Genomic DNA, 18961 nt, shown 5'->3' on the forward strand with positions numbered 1-18961 from the left:
GACGTCACTTTGCCAAGTAGCTTCAAACATTACCTGACATCCTTTTTGTCTTATTCCACATTGAACATTCTGTGCACGATTAGAGCACACCTTTAAAGTTGTAACCCTTTGGAAAGGATTTAACTGCTCTACACACAATAGTAGGGGCTAAAATATCTGATAACACTGATGATGAGTAAAATCTGTCCTGACAATAATACCAGGCCTTGTACTGTGCAATGTAGAAATATTTATCAACAACTTATTGGTGATATTCACTGCAAAAATCATTGGTGTCGGTTCGAATCACTGACGGTATGCAAATATATCATTCAACCTTCAAGCCAGTATGAGCAGGATCATCAGTAATACATGCTGATGCCATGCAGCTACTAATCCCTTCATTTCATTTTCTTTGTTTCTCTGTGGACGTTGGGCCTTTTTCCCATGTTGCAGTGTACACTAATTCCTGCACATCGCATAATTGCCATCCAAACGACATGTTTCATTCTTTGAGCTGCATTTTAAATTATGTTGGAGCAAAGAAAAGTGTTCAGAAGTTTGACATGCACTATAAGGGACAGACTGTGGATTTGATTGCTTGTAGTGAGAGTTGAAAAGTTTGCATATGCTCAACAGAGCAGGACCAGGATTGGAGACATGGGTGTCAGGACTTTCATGATTAAAGATCCCCCGTTTGATAGTGACGGCACTCTGCCTCTTTCAGCCCATGGCCAAGCAGCATCTGGAGTGGATTTTGTGCGAGCAGACACTGAGGAACATGATTACATTCAGCTAACTGCGCTCTAAACTGATTATGCAAGTGCCAAGCTAATGGACTACATTTGCAAGAAGAAAAATAACATCCAATCAATCTCAATTACCGCCGATTGCACTGGCCTGCAAGACAAGGAAGGTTGCCAGCAAACTCCCGCCCCCCCACCACCACCACAACCCATGTCCCTCCCCTTTCCCCTAACCCTTGCCTGGAAGCTGGGGCCTGTGGCTGGGCCTGGCTTGGCCCCACCCATCTAGTCTGGCCAGAGCAGCCAGAGCCTAAGAGCTGGATTAGTTCCACTCATCTTACCTCCAAACCACCACACACTTTGCCCTGAGGCCTGCAGCGAGTATCCTATTCAAAAGTATGAGTTTAAAATGACTAAAGAGGCTGACTTTGTCATTAAAATGAGATTCACAATGTACACAAAACTAATTTTGTTGTATACTGTAACAAAAGCCATGCTTTTTTGGGGGTAGAGTTATTAACTATCATCACCAAAACCCTGTGAAAACCTTTGGTCCACATGGCAAAGTAGAATGTCATGCTTACAGCAAAAGGGGGCACTGGCAGAGTCCACACTAGCGAGAATGTGTGTCTGTCATCAGAGAGCAGCAGAAGAAGTCAACTCCACCCCTCCAATGTGTAGTGGTTCGTGCGGTCAGGGTGACTTGCAGGGTGTTACTGTGGTCTTTAGGAACATTCCAATACATGAGGTGGTGGGGATGATATTTTTAGAAAGCCCTAATATGGGCCACATACCACAGACTCTCAAATTATCCCATCTAGCTTAGCTCTAGGTTTCAACCTCCCTTTTTAATTCCAGTAATTACAGGCTCCAATTTATATAGAGCTGTGCACACAAAGGGCTTGTTTTAATGCAAGCCAGTTTGATTTTGGAGAAGTATCCCAAGCATCCCCCACATTTTACACTCTGTTTATGCTGACTTGATGATTTATTTTCCCTAAAAAGGTTGAACAAGTTATTTGGAGAGGAATAAATGAACAGTGCTTTTCCTTTATTTGTCCTTCCATGAAATGCCAAGTTGGGGTTTACAGGCGTGTGGGCTAATGTGGGTTTGTGTCTGTCAGTATCTCCACCAGGACAGTAAATTCAGCAGCGCTGATGGTGACATCAAGTGTGCAGTCAGTGCTGCCAATAGGCCTCACAGCCATGTACTTGTTGTCCGCTAATCACATTTGTGAGTCATAAAATACTAAGTCATAAAACAATTCTTGTCAATAAGAGTGTGTTGTTGTTTTTCTGTTTGGGATGAGTGAATCTCATCAGAAACTCTCTGTGCAAGAATGCTGGTATATTCTGGAAAGAGACATTCTAAAGATACATTGGTTCTAAGAAACATGGAGCCAACTTAAGAAGCTTAAGTCATAAAATGATCTTTCCTAGATGTGTTGTACATATTTAATCCTCCCACAGCCTGAGCAGCAGTGTGACATATGTCTTCTCTTAAAAACTTGAGTGGAAAAAGAGACAGAAGACGAAAATCTGGTTCTCTTTTCCTCTTGGACTCACAGCACAGAGGATATCACACATCTAATGCAATATAAACTGCACAGTATATCCACTGAGACAAAACCATTCCATCCCACCCAAAAGGTGTGAGGAGGAGTGAGAAAGAGGATGCCAGAATCTAATCTGGTTTAATGCAAGACTCTCATTAGACTGTGGGCCAGAGTAAGTCTGGCAGAAAGGTCCACCGGGATGTCAGGTTGTCTGTGGAATCAGAAAACACTCCTTGATAATGCCTTCATAAGGAGCATGTGAGGTTGGAGGTGTTCTTGTTGCACTCCCCCCTGTTATTACATGCCAAACTTGACTCCTCCTTGTCCCCTGGACCTCTTTAAAGACATTACTCGGAGTCCAGTGTTTCACCTTTCCCTCTAACCAAACCCTGAAAATTGATTTTTCTCTCATGTTGTTTCAGCACAAAGGCCTCAGAGACAGGAGAAATGCATAGTATGCCAGTAGTTCCAATAAAGCATCCATAAATCTGAAAGGTTTTTATGGACAGTATGTTGAGGGGATTTGCAGACCAGTTCAAATTGGCCTTCTAATGTGATTGGACAGTTTACATGCCTTTTAATTTCTGCTTGTTAACATATTCTGTAAATATAAGTCTAAACATGTGAAGCAATGAAAATGTTTACATTCTTTGAAAAAATAACACTTTATATAAGAGAGTGGCCATTAAACTAAGGCAACCTCTTCTTCACAGAGAAGGTGCATTAACTTTTGACTATGATTATATCAAAGTGTATGTAATGTCTTACAGAGAGGATGTGTTATCAGTGGCTGTCCGTGATTTGTTGTGTGCGTAAGTCTATGTGGGTTTGTGTGCCAGTTTGGGTTAAGCGCGGAGTGGCCGAACCGCAGACACACAGGATAGGTACCTAAGTGGAATCAGGGCTGTTAGATTTATGGCCATTTGTTCGGAGAGTGTTCAGCCATTGGCTATTATGGAATGATTAGAGGAGAAGGTGAAGCTCCAAGTCCAGCAAAAATCAATACGGCTGTCGAGAACGATTCAGCCTCTCCTGCTCCGAGGAGTATTAGCAACAAACCTCTTGTCTCCTTGCACTTCTTCATTCGTCTTCAAGTGATCCAACCCTACGTCTTAAAACAGCTTCAACTTGCTGGGTTCTTTTTTATGGAAGCTATGTGGCCCTAATTCTATGTAGCAACCTGGAAGGTTACACAACAAATGACCATGAGTGCCTCAAAGAAGTAAGTGACTGAGGTACAATTACTATTCATCCAATGTGGCAGGGACACTTTGGAGAACGCCCTTTTCTGTTCAATTGACCTCTGACTCAACAAATGTGCGTTTTGACGAATGACAACACCAACATCAAATAGAAAGTTTTGCCAGAAGAGTGGAAGCTGCCATGCACTCTTCCTGTAAGTTTACGATTTAGATATGAATTGGAACATCTACATTCAGACTCACTTGACTTTGTATGTTTTGTATGTTGAATCATTAAATTCTACACTGCCGTTTATAATTAACAATGATATTAGGTATGACTGAATACAACACTATGGGCCTGATCTGCTGAAGGTTTTGCATGTATTAAAACTCGTGCAAACTTGATAGTATACACAGAGCTGATCTACTAAGTCTGAGCGCGGAGAATTGTGTCTCTTACATGAGAACATTAGAGAGCTTTATCTATTTAGCGTGGCTGTCTTTATGTAAATGATGATTATTAGAAAGTCAAAAATATCGGGAGGAGAAGATGCACATGTAATTATTTAGCACTCACAATTAAGAATAAAACTGTTCTGTGGTCGCTGTCTATATTTAGCACATTTAAATTTAGTTATTGATTAATTATATAAATGCATTTTTTATTAACATGTTGTGATAGGATAGCTGCTGGATGATTTAAAGGTCTGATTTAAACAAATTCAACTGATTTGTTTTGGTGTTTGCTGGCATTTTTATAGCATTCGTTTATTATAAATTATATATAAATATTATCGTATTATAGTGCCTATATAAAAAAAACTTTGCAATATTTATTTTCCTGTGTCTGGATCATTTCAAACGCACCATTACAACATCACAGCGCCTGCCAGAGTGCATCTTTCAGCCTGCTAAAAGTAGGTTATGTTGTCTAAATGGGACTTCAATTTAGCCCAGAAAAAGTGATTTATGTTATATTTGTGTGTTGCATGTCAACAACATGACGAAACGAAACCGGTTGGACCATATTACGCCTTTAATGTGGAGGGAAATTAGTGTCATCATGAAATAAGGCGGTCTCTACCACTTTAGCATTAATAGTACCGTATTTTTCGGAGTATAAATCGCACCGGAGTATAAGTCGCACCTGCCGAAAATGCATAATAAAGAAGGAAAAAAACATATATAAGTCACATTGGAGCCCGGCCAAACTATGAAAAAAAACTGCGACTTATAGTCCAAAAAATATGGTACATGCCATTTATAGTGTGCATATGCTATGTAGCATGCGTTATTTGGATCTTAGTAGACCAGGCCCAATGAATATTAGGTCAAGCAAGACCCTAAGTAGAGCTCAATTCAGCAGACCAAAAGGATTAAATCGCAATTTCTGCTTTTTGTACACATATTCCAAAAAGAAGGACCTGCTTACACCATTAAAGTTAAAAGTGGGTGTGTTGTTTCCTGGAAAGTGTGTGTCAAAATCATTACAAATTTGGCCAACATTCCAGAACGGATCCTGATCCCCTATATCCTATCAAAACTAGCGTCATACTCTTTTCACAGTACAGCACATTGGATGCATTATGCAGAAACACCAATCTTGGGAGAAACCGCTGAATGTAAGTAACGGGAAACAGGTGGAAGACCACTGACCTTGTAAAGTTTGAGGCTGGCCTCATGTCGGGAATTGACCGTATGCATCCTTAGCTTCTCCAAGCTGTTAGTATAGTAGTCACAAGCATTGCACTTCAGGTGTACGGGGTTGCCAATGGCCACACATTTCAATCGCCATTCATTGCCTTTGCCTCCTTCCTTGATATGGGCCACAAGCTGGTACTTTTGAATGTGCTTGTCTGTCTTGCAGTGCAGTTGGAAATTGGCCTTGAGCTGAGTGGTGTAGTGGCACAACTTGCACTGGTGAGAGTCGCCCACCACGGCGCGCCACTCCTCTTCAGGTAGGCTGCGCTCTGCCCCCATGTGGAGGCCAAGCACATCCAAGTTGTCAGTTGTGAAGCCGTTGCACACAGCACACTGGAAGAGTTTGAGAGAGGGGTCGCTGGTTTGTGATAGACTTTCTCCTAGCGTCATCAGCTCTTCAGACACCAACTGCCCACTACCCAGCCGCATGTCCATTGGAATCTCTCCACCTACTTGGATTTGATAGGAACACAGAGAAGAAAAAGAAAGGAAAAGAAAAGTTTAGGTAAAGTTTAAGAAATTAATTGTAATTCAGCCCAGAGATCTATTTATGCCTCAGTAATATGCTTCATGTATTCATTTGATGGTGATCAAAGTATTTGATTTTTGAGGGTATTCCAGGTAAAAAGAAACAATTGTTTTGTGAAAAACAAAACTCTCCTATATTTTTAATTGATTGTTCGATAAATGTCCCAGCAGGCACAAGACATTAAAGCAACGTTGAGAACTTGTTGAATTAGGTCCTGACGTTGAGCAACTCAAACATAACATTGGAACAACATGCTTTTTGACGATGTTTAATCGATGTTGGGTTCTGACCTTGAGTTGGCCATTGAATTTTGGTCATTTCCCAACCAATATTCTAGAAAACATATACAATGTTAAAACAATTTTTTTTAAACGTTTGTTCAATGTCAGGTTGTGATGTTGATTTTAACTTTGAAATTTGGTCATTTCCCAACCAACAACGTGGATCCAACATTGGACATCAATATACAAACGCATCTATTCTGCAACGTTACTTCAAAATCAATTTTAAAAGACGTGTGTATAATCAATGTTGTATCAATGTCTTGTGCCTGCGGCGGTAATTGTGCATTGGTGTGTATGAAGTGGATGGGACAATGACGTAACTAAGACTGATCGCCCCACTATGGCAAAACTAGAAGATTTCCCGTAAATTATTATTCACTTTGACTTGTTTCATTCGTCCATTGAAAATATTTTTCATTGTCAAGACTGGTTATGTAGGTTTAACACAACCTGCATCTAAAGTACAGTTATTAGAGCTGATGGTTCTTGTATTTATGCTGTAGTATTAAGCCCAATATTTGCTTTTTTTGTTTTTTAAATTTTAATCTATGTCATGCAGCATATGGTTGCCATGAACAAATAATTTCACTAACAGTGACTAAGCACTATTTTTTTCTTTACATATGTTTTCAGGATGTATCGTAGACTCGTTTTTAGGATGTTGCTCTCACAGTGAGGTGATCAATAGTTCAAATCTCTGTTTGGGCTTTCTTCCTGTGCTTGTGTGGGTTTTCTCCTGGTACTCCTGCTTCCTCCCATATTCCAAAAAACATGCATGTTAGACTCTAAATTGTGCATATGACTGTAAATGGTTGTTTGTCTGTATGTGCCCTGTGATCGGCTAGTGACCAGTCAATGGTAGGGCTTTATTATTTGAACTTTTTCCCTCTTCTTCAGTTAATGCACAAATATCCTACTCCCAACTAACAGTCAAAACTATTCTTATTACAGCCATAGTGTATCCAAACAACTGACACAAAATTATTTATGGGAGAATTTCAACTGCAAAAAAAAATAAATAAACAAATGTAATGTCGTATAGAAGCTCTAAATGTTGGTTTTGATTATTTTCATAAATTTGTTTTGGCCAAAGTCAGCTGATAAAGGCTCCAGCTTCAAATGAAAACAAGTGGTATACAAAAATAAATCTAAATGTTTATATTTTTGTTTTAGTATTTATTTATTATACTATAAAATATACTATATATTACAATCATGCATGTTTCACGCACTTCTTCTCAAATTCTTTAGCAGAGGAAGGAATGCCTTAAATATATATATTTTTTATTGTAATTTTATTTTATTGAGTCAACAAGTACAAAGCAAAGAAGCAAGATGTTTTGAGCTTAGCTTTATTTTTGTTGTTTATTTTTAAACTGTATGTTTTCCAATTTGATGCTTCAGTACTTAGCTGCGTAATTGTTGCAGTTTTCCAATAGACAAATTGCAGTCCTTCCTCATTTTAGCTCTCTCACGCAGAGCCATCTTTTCTTTTAACTACATCATAAGTGCTGGGACCAAGGACTATAAGGCAGGGACTCTTTGAAATCCCACCCTTTTGTGATTTTAAATATCCACCAGGCCTTACTTTATGTACTGTATCATAATATTATATGATTTTCTGCATAAGGGGGTTGAAGACCTTCTCTATTGTGTGACCAAGGATGGCACCACTGATATTTATGGACCGAGAGTGTGTCATCATTGCCTCCCTAGTAACATGCTTATTAGAATTTAGCTCACAGGAACATGAACCAGATGGTGAAGAGGGAAAAACATTAGTCAGAGTAATCAATTCTTGTTTGTGTCTTTGAACTAGCAACAGTTAAAGACAAGTCTGTACAAACTGTGGGCACGGCAAACGCACTACTGTATTGCTTAATTACCCATGGTGAGTCCCTGTAACCTTCCTTCTTTGACCATGATAAAACATATAACTGCAATTACAAAGCTGTAAAAATGAGGAACTCCAATGACGAGGGTGAGCAGCAGTTTGGAAGCTGCCTTTGGGGGAAGTCAAGGAGAGGAAGTTTTGCCCCCCTAATTAACCTTTCGCTCGCAGGAAAATTGGGTATAACAAAGTAAACCTCAATCACAACAACATCAATATGGTGTAACCTGAAAGTGAATAGGAAGACAAAAAGTACTTAAAAGCCATGACCCTCTATCTAATACTTGGTAAATTTTGGCAACGTCCAGAGGCTGTGTAAAAATTGTAGATAAAAACAGAAAACACTGGTGTGCCGTACTACACTAAGGGCCTGATTTACTAAGATCCAAATACCTCGCGCTAAACAGCGTGTGCAAATTATAAAATAGAGTGTACTAATAGTGGAAGTGTTGCACGTTATCTACTAAGACTGCTTGTGCAAATGAAAAGTGGCAGGGACCGCCTTATTCAAATAAGGATTTTTCGTGTATTATAAAGGGCATCACAACGGAGACACTCTCAATTACTGCACATTCATGTTATCATGCTCCTACCTGTGGCGTTTTGTTATGTTTTCAAGCAAGCAGGAGAGATCTACCACTTTATATGGGCATTTTAGAAGCAGTCCTGCTGTGCATCTACATTGAAACAACTTTTGTTTCTTCTTTTTTTATTTTACAGCAGAAGATGGATGGGAGGGAGGCTTCACAAAAAATGCATACTTCAAAAAGTCTTTATCATATAGTATTTATGTTAGTAATATATATTCTACTTGAAAACACAAAGGTCCTCAAAAAATATTAAATTCAATCAAAACGCGTCAATTTAATTTGTTTAAATCAGCCCCTTAAGTTTCCCAGCAGATATAAAATTACATATAAAGGGATGTTGCTGAATAGATGATGTGTCTAATATTTTTATTTTATTTTTGACCGTCCAAATAAGTTGAAACGTGTACATAGGAAGTAAGATTCTCTGTCCATCATGTGTCTTTGCAGCGCTAGCACTCCTCTCCCACAGCAATGTGTGGTACTGTGAGTTTGCGCATCCCTTTCAATCGTGCTAAATAAAACGCAAAATACTCCTTGCAAAACAGTGATGAGTGTTGATAAATCACATTGCACGTGCTATATAATATATTTACACTTTCTCCTCTCAGTATTGTGGGTGTTTTGATGGTCAGCATATATTCTGCACATTAATGAAGACAGACACAAAATGAATTGCGCACCTTATTCTGCTCACTTTACAGACACAATCCTTTTTGCGCACGTTTAGTAGTGAAGCTTTGCGTGTCCTGTCAAGTTTTCACGTGTTTTAGTACACCCAAACCTTTAGTAAATCAGGCCCTAATTTTCTAATATGATGTGGAATGTTGAATCACAAACTTGAAAAAATAGCAGCATTTGGAGAAACACATGGTTTTAGCATTTAAAAATGATGATGTTATGAGCCACAATCTAGTAAGTGAAGTGGTAGAAGACTGTATATTTGGATTAAAACAGGCCAACATTGCTTTACACCATGTTTGGGTGTCCTGTCTGCAGAAATAGGAGATTTGTTATCAGGATAATTGGACGTGTGAACTTTCAAGTAGGACAGAAAAGGGCAGCTGGCATTAAAAAGATCATACATCCAACATTTGCTGTATGGACACGGGTGCTAATTACAAAATAATTGGTGATTTTGCAAAGTGTAATGCATTTAATGAGAGTACAAGCTCACCAAGTGCAGGGGCCAAGGCAGCCATGCTGGGATCTAAAGAAAATCCCCCCATCAGGAACTGAGCCTCAGGTCCAGTCGGGTCCATCTTTAAGCCAGGTGGTAGGCTCATATTCTGCGTCAGGTAATACTGATAGAGCTCAGCCTCTGAGGGCGAGGGCATTGCCCCCAGCGCTATTCGGCCATGCTGCATCTGAGTCACGTTTTGCTGGAGAAGCATCATGTTATGCATGTGTTTCTCGCTGGTCATGTGGATACGCAGGTTCCGTGCCACGTTGGTTTCGTAGTCACATACCTCACATCGCCAAGTAGGTTTGCTCTTTGGCTTGGTCGGTGAGGGGGCCCCACATGGTCCAGTTATGTGGGCAGAGGACTGTGTGGAGTGGTGGTGGGCAGGGTGATGGCTACTGGCCTGGGTCACTGAGGGCATTGCCACCACACCTCCCGGGCCATGTCCAAAAACCTGCTCCTGCGCAGATACGATGGAACCTCCATTCTGTAGAGTCTGCATGTTGTTCAGGTGTTTATCTGACTGCATGTGGATGCTTAGGTTACCCTTTGTGGTGGTCGAGTAGTTACATACCTGTAGAACATTGGAAAACAGGTCATGAATCAACCAATACAATGCAATGAACAGTATTTTTGTGAATACAAAGGGATATCAACTTTGATTCAGTTACATACCTCACATCGGAATGGTTTGTATCCACAGGTATAGCTTTCTCCACGAGCCAGGCGAGGGTGGCTTTGACCACTACTGCAGTAAGAACAGGAACCTCCCGAATCTGGGTGTTTTTCTTTCATGTGGGCCTCCAGGGTCTGCTGATATTTGTAATGCCAGTTGCATTTGGGACACTTGAGTGTCTTACATGAGTTACGCGAATGCATCATGGTCATGTGACCCCCCAAGGAGCGCGAGGAACCTAGAATGGTGTCACATTTAGGGCATTCTACTCCACTTCCTACACCGCCACTATGACTGTGGTTCTGCGAACAGTCGTTCACCCCTGTTATATCACAGGAACCTCCAGGTTGTGGGAGAGTGTGGCCATGAGATGATGTATGCAAGTGATGATGATGGTGGTGCATGTGATGTTGCTGCAGAAGGGATCCATTTTCCTCCTCTTCCTCAGCCGGGCAAACATTTGGTTCTGGAGCTGTGGCACTATCTCGATTGGCACTTTCATCAGCAGCAGCATTGGAGGACAGAGGTGAGGAAGAAGTGCCAGCAGTGTCATCCTCACTGTTTCTGATATTGGCTGCTGCCATTGCCATGGGAACCGTAGGTCCCTGGCAGTTAAAGCTCAAAACGGGTTCTGAGAATCTCCCCCCACTATCTGTAACTGAAATCTCCTCCTTGACAGAGCAGGAAGTGGAAGCAGGGGATTTGCTGTTTAGTGTGTAACTGACTGCAGGGGTACAGGCAGTAGGCTGGAGAGTGCTACTAGGCATTAATAAAGGAGATTTGGAAATGCTTTGGTTTGATACAGCTGCTTCCCCTGCTTCACCTCCCCCACTGCTACTGTTAACACCACTGGTCACGACTGTACCTTCTGCATCCACCTCATCTTCTTCCCCGAATAATGTTTCCTCTTGTTCTGAACCCTTCATTTGGCTAGATAGGTGTGTCGCACCCCCATGGCTCTCAGTGGCCCCGTCTTTTCCTTTACAAGCCAATTCTTTTCCAGTGGGCTCCTCTGTTCTTCCCCCGTGTTTCGATAGGGCACTAGAGTCTTTGGCAGAGCCAGGGGTTGAGGAAATAGTGGATGCTTTGGGAGTGCCCAGCCTTCCGAGAGGCAAGACAGAACTTTGTTGGGTTTGCTGCTGCTGTTGCTGCTGGAGGCCAGAGTCACAGTCTTTGTTCAAGAGGGTCTCGCTGCCTCCACTGCTGCTTCCAGACTCCAAATGGACACCACTAAATGTGCCATAAAAGCTCTGGCCAGAGTTCATAGGAAGCAGAGGTGGCACAGGAGTACTTTTAATATTTGGTTCCAGGAAGCTGATGAGGGGCTCTTTGTCCTTCCCAATTCCCTGGATGATAGCAGATGCATGCTTGTCCCCTAATAGACGGCGTTCATCCTCACACAGCGTCATGCGGTGGTCATGGATGGCATGAGTAGCAAAGGAACGAGCATAACCAAAGGACAGCTTGCAGAGAAAACACATGAGAATTGGCTTACCCTTTCCATACAGGGCCAGACCATCAAATTTGGATAAATCCACATTGTTTGGAACATCTTTGGATACACAGGACTTCTTGGCAGACCCATCGCTATTAAGGTAATCCTTGTTACTTGTGTGCCGCACATCAAAAACACGGAAACTGTGCAGGACAGGACTGAAGCCTGCCACTGTTGAGGTATTGGAGAACTGGTCTGAATTGCCAAACCACTTCCCAAAGGACGAGGCTATGTGGAACGTGTTGATGATCTGAGGATAGACTGAAGATGATGTCCCAGCAGGTTCTCCCGGTTTTCCCCCACTATTGAGAGAGTTTGTGGGAAGCAGGCCGGGAACCATGCTCCCACCGCTTTGGATCAGCTGACTGAGGCTCTCTACAATGTAGGCTGAGCCATCTGGTTGGTAGACTATCTCTCCAGCCAAGTTCTCCACATCACTACTTTCCTCTTCCTCTTCTTCCTCTCCTTCCTCACTTCCACTCTCACCTATGCCCTGCTGTTGGGTGGGCTGATGACGCAGAAGAGTGGGCATGCTCCCTCCACCTGGAGCCATCGCTACCCCGGGAAAAGATTGAAGACTAGGGAAACAGCTGTCAATTTCCATTTCATCCAAGTCCTCCGATTCTTCCTCTTCTCCACAGCTCTCCCCGTCTTGCTCCTCTTCCTCAAGACCCTCTCTCTTGGAATGAAGCTGACCGGTAGCAGGGCTCTCACGTTGGGCCTGGGTTGTTTGTTTTGGCAGTTGATGATGGGACTGTAGTTCTCTCAGCTCGTCATGAAGAGCACTAGGGTTTGAGGGTTGAGAAGTGTAAGGAGCCGAGAAAGACAGCGGGTCCAGGGAAGGGGCCTGGTTGGTGCAAGGAACCTGCAGGCTAGGGTGATCGTTCCAGGACTGTGGAGGTTGCTGCTGCTGGGGGGAGCTGAGCCCATCGTCTGTCCCAGAAAATACGGGAGACTCACAGCTGTCCATGCTGATGCCTACATGAGGCGTTCATCGCATCCAGGCCTGAGTACACACAAAAAGAGAGATATATTAGTTTATTTTGTGATTCTAAAGTATATAGACATAAGTACATACAAATGTATTCATTGTGCAATGTTGAAAACATCCATATATTCCTCTCCGGGTGGCAAGGGCGCTGGAGCCTATCCCAATGAGTAAATATTCTTATGGTACGTATTTAATTTCAAGACAGTATGACACATTGGAAGCACAAAAGGAACACTATTCACATGAAGTAATATATGCTTCAAAGAAGGGTGAGAAATAATTACAAAAATTACACTGTGTTCATTACGCGAAATTAGGCACTGAAACAATAAAATGATTCATCTTCCTGCCATATCTAGAAGGTACCATCTTTTATCTTCACCTTATAAACAATGCGCCTAATCTTATGTGCCGCAAATCCTACATCTATTTTTAATTAACTTGCAGTCAGAAAAAAGGCGAAAAAGCAAAGTGTAATGGATCAAATACATCTGAGATAATTAGACACCAAGACACTATCCCATCAGCACTTTGAACATTTACATAACCTGAAGAAAAAGTAAAAAATGCTGCTAAAATACAGTACCTCTATTTGCACTTCAAAATAGAAAATCGTGAGATGTGTATTAATTCTAACTATAGCAATCAAAGCATGTGTTTTCTATGAGCCGAAAATTAAATAAACTTGAGTGCAGCTGTGTTATGATCTTACCTCCATAACTCAACCCCTTCTTAAACAATACAGCCATCCTCCACCCTTGAACAAATAAATGGTAGCTGAGCTTTGGGGATCTGCCTGTGTCCTAAGCACCAGAGAGGCCCAACATAGGCTTCAATTTAGGGCAGGGAATAGATAAAATGATAACTCAAAGATACTGCTGAGCTAATACTTTTATTAAAGGGATGCAGCCTGCATTGATTAAAGGGGGCAATCGGGCTCGAACCAATAACTCTGGGCTGCCCTTTAACCCTCTAGTGCTGAATATTACATGAGCAAAGTTTCCCAGCACCAAGCCCACTGCCATCTCCCTCTCTTGATTAGCACATTCATGGCTTGCACTTGATTTATTTACTTATTTACTTATGGATACAAATTTCAGCTGTGATCAGAGTGGAGTCTACCCCCCTTGCCCAAACATAGGATGCACTGAGAGAGAGGAGAGATTGATAATGTCTGTCTTACTCTTCATGAATGTCTGATGAAGCTACCACCCACACAACATACCTGTCTGAAACCACTCCAACACACATATAACAATATTGTTCACCGTCAGCAATGATACTGAAAATAATGGGGGGAAACTTACAACACAGCACTGTTATGAAAGAAATAACTTAAGGAAATACATATATGTTACTTCATCAGCTGATATCAGATGATAGGGAGAGTATCACAATAAATACACGGGAAGCTCTGAAGTTCACTTTGTCTACATTTACATTTACTAGTAACAAAATACCCTATCAGCCTATTTAGCCAATTTCGCTTTATACGGCAAGGTATGGTTTAGGTATGAGGGAAATATTATCCTCCTGATGAATACACACTATTACGCATCATAAATAAATAGACAAAAAGGAAGTGAGTGAAAAACTAAAAAAAACTTTAAGTCTAGACAGAAACTCTTCTTAAATTTACACACTCATGGCCTAAATGGTAATATGAATTCATGCCCTGATCAGCCTTAAAGACATCATAATGTGTATTGTACTCTGACATCTCTAAGTGTAGTTTTGTCTTCACATTAGGGCTGGGCGATATGGCCTTTTTTTAATATCTTGATATTTTTAGGCCATGTCACGATACACGATATATATCTCGATATTTTGCCTTAGCCTTGAATTAACACTTGATGCATATAATCACAGCAGTATGATGATTATATGTTTCTACATTAAAACATTCTTGTTCATACTGCATTAATATATGCTCATTTTAAACTTTCATGCAGAGAGGGAAATCACAACTAAGTCAATTGACCAAAACTGTATTTATTAAACAGTTATTAAGCAGTGGCACAAACATTCATGTCATTTCAAAACAGAAAGTGCAAGATTGTCAGAGACATTTTAAAACAAGCTCACTAAGATGACATATCAAAACAACACTAAATTAAAGTGCACTTTTTGTAAAGAACGCCACTACAATAGTTTAAAACAAATAAAGTGCACTTTTGTGCATGATGTTACACAAGATATTTCAATAACTCTCAAATAAAAATTAGCTGCATAATAGGAAATCAAATAGTGTATGTCCTTCGCTATGTGGTAGGTTCCTGCGGACGTTATCTCTTTCTGTTGTTGACTATTTGTTTCATACGGTGTCGATCTGGAAATGGTTGCCTCGGCATTTTGTTGGTGTGGCACCGAACGGAGATGTTGACATGCGGAGTTTCAAGCACTCTTCATTCTCTAGCGGGTGACTTTTCAAATGATGCTACATATTAGCAGTAATGCTACTTTTTGTAGCAACACTTTTGCCCCACACTTGACAAATTACGGTTGTCTGTTCGACATATTCCCGCATGAAGCCAAACCACCGCCAGACGATGGACCCCGTGCTGTTTTTCTTGGGAATTAATTATTCCTTCATTTGTTACCAGATTTGCACCTTCTTTCTCTCATATTACCACTTGCACCACAGCTAATGTTACCCATGCCTCTACCTCTCTGCTCCGCGAGGGCGTATACGTATGTGACGTATGTAAGAAGGTGCGCTTGTTTTATGTCTCTGTGAGAAGTTGAGACAAGAAAGAGTGAGAAACGCCTGTAGTGTAATGACCGCAGCTAAAAGCAACTGCGTGAGAACGTATACTTGAATATCACGATATAGTCATTTTCTATACCGCACAGAGACAAACCCGCGATATATCGAGTATATTCGATATATCGCCCAGCCCTACTTCACATGTGTTTTTACAGTATGTTAGCAGATTAACTCGTCCTCAGTTGTCAAACACTTGGCAATGCACACCATCACCACCAACTGTATAGGAATGGATGTAACTTTTTTAATACAACTGTTATTAGTATTATGTGGACACCGACTTAAACAAGTTGAAAAACGTATTCGGGTGTTACCATTTAGTGGTCAATTGTACGGAATATGTACTGTACTGTGCAGTCTACTAATAAAAGTTTCAATCAATCAATCAATCAATCAATCAATCAATCAATCAATCAAAAAATCGTTTAGTATTGCATTGACCACTAAACAATGAGGAAAGGAAAGGCCTTAATATGACATCTATAACACAGGTGTCAAACTCAAGGCCTGGTGCCCACATCTGGCCTGCCACACCATTTTACATAGCCCACAAAAGCCTTGAAATAATATGCGTTAATGAAGTACTTTATCATTTCTTACTCTACTTATTTGTTCTTTCCATTTTGACATTGCATGCAATTGTATATATTTTCAACTTTAATATTATCTATTAATTAAGGCTGAAACGACGCGTCAACATAGTCGACGTCATCGGTTACGTAAATACGTCGACGCCGTTTTTGTGCGTCGGCGCGTCGCATATTTACGTCACTCTACTTTACTGTCATGGCGGAGCGCAAAGCAGACGATGCGAGCGAGGGGGAAAAAGCACGCCAAAAGTCGTCAAAAGTGTGGGAGTATTTCAATAAACGGCCTAATAATGTTGTTGTATGCACACTGTGTCGAGCGGAAATGGCCTATCATAGCAGCACAACGGCTATGAACGAACATTTGAAAAGAAAACCCCCGACAGCGTTCTTGCCATCACCATCAACAAGTCAATCGTCCGCGTGCGTATACGTTGTCATTATTACACAAAAACATGAATGTGTCATTTGTATCTGCGTTGTAAATTCATAAACTAAAGCACCGTTTCGCTCTGAGAGGCGCGTTTGGCGTGCCTGTTCAGTGTTTACAAAGACGCGCTCCTCTTTAACGCTGTGGAGAGACGGCGGCGGCGGCGGCGAGCGAGCGGCGAGGCGGGGCGCGCCGGGAGCGACGCCGCAATCGTGCCCAGGTGCGCGATCCGCGCAGTTGGAAGAGAAAAGACTTTGTGTAAAATTAAAAGATTGTAAACCTGGCAAAGCCGTCTGGCGTTCAGTCTGTCGGTCCTGAAAGAACCCCACGGCACAAGACGTGTCACAAACGCTAACGTTAATTAGTTGTGCAAATACCTTTTACAACATTAACAGTTACATATACTATGTACAAACGAACAATTAACTTTCACTTTAATCATACTATCATTGTTGTGTTATTAAGCAAAATAAGCAATACTTTTACTTTTGTTGAAATGTTTACACTGTACACTTTTTTGCATTGGATGTTTAGCTTTATTTTTGCACATTTTAGCAAATAAGCAATACTTTTACTTTTGTTGAAATGTTTACACTTGTTACAGAATATTTCCGTTTTGCACTTTTTTGTATTGGATGTTTATCTTTATTTTTGCACATTTTAAAGCAAAATAAGCAATACTTTTACTTTTGAAATGCTTATACCATTCCAGAATATTAAGATTTGCACTGGATGTTTACTTTTATATTTGCACATTAAAAAGCAAATAAGCTACTTTTAATTGTGTTAAATGTTAAAAGTTTTAAATGTTTACATTGTTACAGAATATTTTGTCATGTTGTTGTCAATGTTGACTGAGTGGCCATACTTTTTTTTTTGTAAATAAAAGCCATGCCTTTTGAAAAAACTGGCCTACATTTATTTTTTCCTCTTCATTTTAAATTTAAAAAAAATCGGTAAAAGGAAAAATAATCTATAGATTAATCGAAAAAAATAATCTATAGATTAACCGATTAATCGAAAAAATAATCTATAGATTAATCGATAGAAAAATAATCGTTAGCTGCAGCCCTACTATTAATGGAACACTTGCAAACATTTCAATCTGTTCTGAGTTAAAATTAAAATAATGATAATAAATTCTGCTTGACTAAAGTTAAAGTAAAGTACCAATGATTGTCACACACACTCGGTGTGGTAAAATGTGTCCTCTGCATTTGACCCATCCCCTTGTTCACCCCCTGGAAGGTGAGGGGAGCAGTGGGCAGCAGCGGAATCATTTTTGGTGATTTAACCCCCAATTCCAACCCTTAATGCTGAGTGCCAAGCAGGGAGGTAATGGGTCCCATTTTTATAGTCTTTGGTATGACTCGACTAGTGATTTCAAAGCAAATTATCTATCAAATTGTAAATGTAATAGTAAAATTGTGACGACTGAGCTGCAAGGTTTTTACTGCAAAATCTTAAGATTTTTTTTACAGTGTATATAAAAAAAAATAATTAAATGCATAGCCAAGTGTATAATATTATCATGAGGTGAAACCCTATACATGTATATTCATAAATTACGCACGGTTACAAGCGACCGTCTGAAGGCAGCCATAACTGTGATGTGACCCTCAGTAAAAACGAGTTCAACACCCCTGTATAACAAAACTAGTATTATTGTACTATGGTGGCAGGGGTTGGAGCACTACTGAATGTGTCTCCTAACTAAGCTATCCAAAATTTCCTTCCCAGTCTTTTAATATATTCTAAAGCTATTTACATGATCCAAATATCTAACTTGGATGTTTGTTTGTAGATTCCTAAAATACCTAACTTGGATGTTTGTTTGTAGATTCCTATTTATTTGTGTAATACTTTTCCTCCAAATGAGCATACAGTAAACAATGAATGCAATACACCACTAAAACTATATCAAGTGGAACATGGCAATTGACCTACAAGGACCCGCTACTCTCATTTTGGCTTTGATGAGTTTAAATTAAGTGGCACAATTTGTATTTACGGTATACACCCATGATTAACATCATGGCTGTAAGGTGTCTGAAGCAATCAGCAGGAGACATGGTGTTACCCTTGTTCTATGCTGCAGATATTCACCACTACGGTTGTCGTCTACTGCTTACTGAAAAATAGGATTGGCCTTTAAAATCAAGATGGTGTAATTCAATAAAGTGGTTACTGATGAGCAATGGGATTGTCTGGAGTCGGTAAGTCGCAGATGGGCCAGCTGATATAATGCTTGTCTTTGAGACAGTGCCTGGCTCAGTGACACCTGTTTAAGGCAATAGGGAATGGCTTTAATCTCTAAAAGGCACCAAACATTTCTAGCAGACAGACAGAAAGACTTGGTCGGAAAAGACGGTAAT

At 40.5% G+C, this 18961-nt stretch overlaps 1 protein-coding gene across 6 annotated transcripts in view; it reads right to left on the reverse strand.

The window, feature by feature from the left end:
- zfhx3b (zinc finger homeobox 3b) overlaps positions 1–18961 on the reverse strand; it is a 435085-nt gene that overhangs the window by 156897 nt on the left and 259227 nt on the right. For 5 of the 6 annotated variants that reach the window (XM_061964037.1, XM_061964035.1, XM_061964036.1 and 2 more), the window contains 3 exons: positions 10316–12817; positions 9635–10214; positions 5122–5618 (listed from right to left, as the gene is read on the reverse strand). In XM_061964037.1, the coding sequence (XP_061820021.1) occupies positions 5122–5618; positions 9635–10214; positions 10316–12781 (3543 nt within the window). In that variant the 5' untranslated portion in view covers positions 12782–12817. The remainder of the gene's footprint in view (positions 1–5121; positions 5619–9634; positions 10215–10315; positions 12818–18961) is intronic. The other variant, XM_061964041.1, reaches the window with a different exon arrangement.

This window comes from Nerophis lumbriciformis, linkage group LG06, assembly GCF_033978685.3.
Source record: "Nerophis lumbriciformis linkage group LG06, RoL_Nlum_v2.1, whole genome shotgun sequence".
Lineage (NCBI taxonomy): Eukaryota > Metazoa > Chordata > Actinopteri > Syngnathiformes > Syngnathidae > Nerophis > Nerophis lumbriciformis.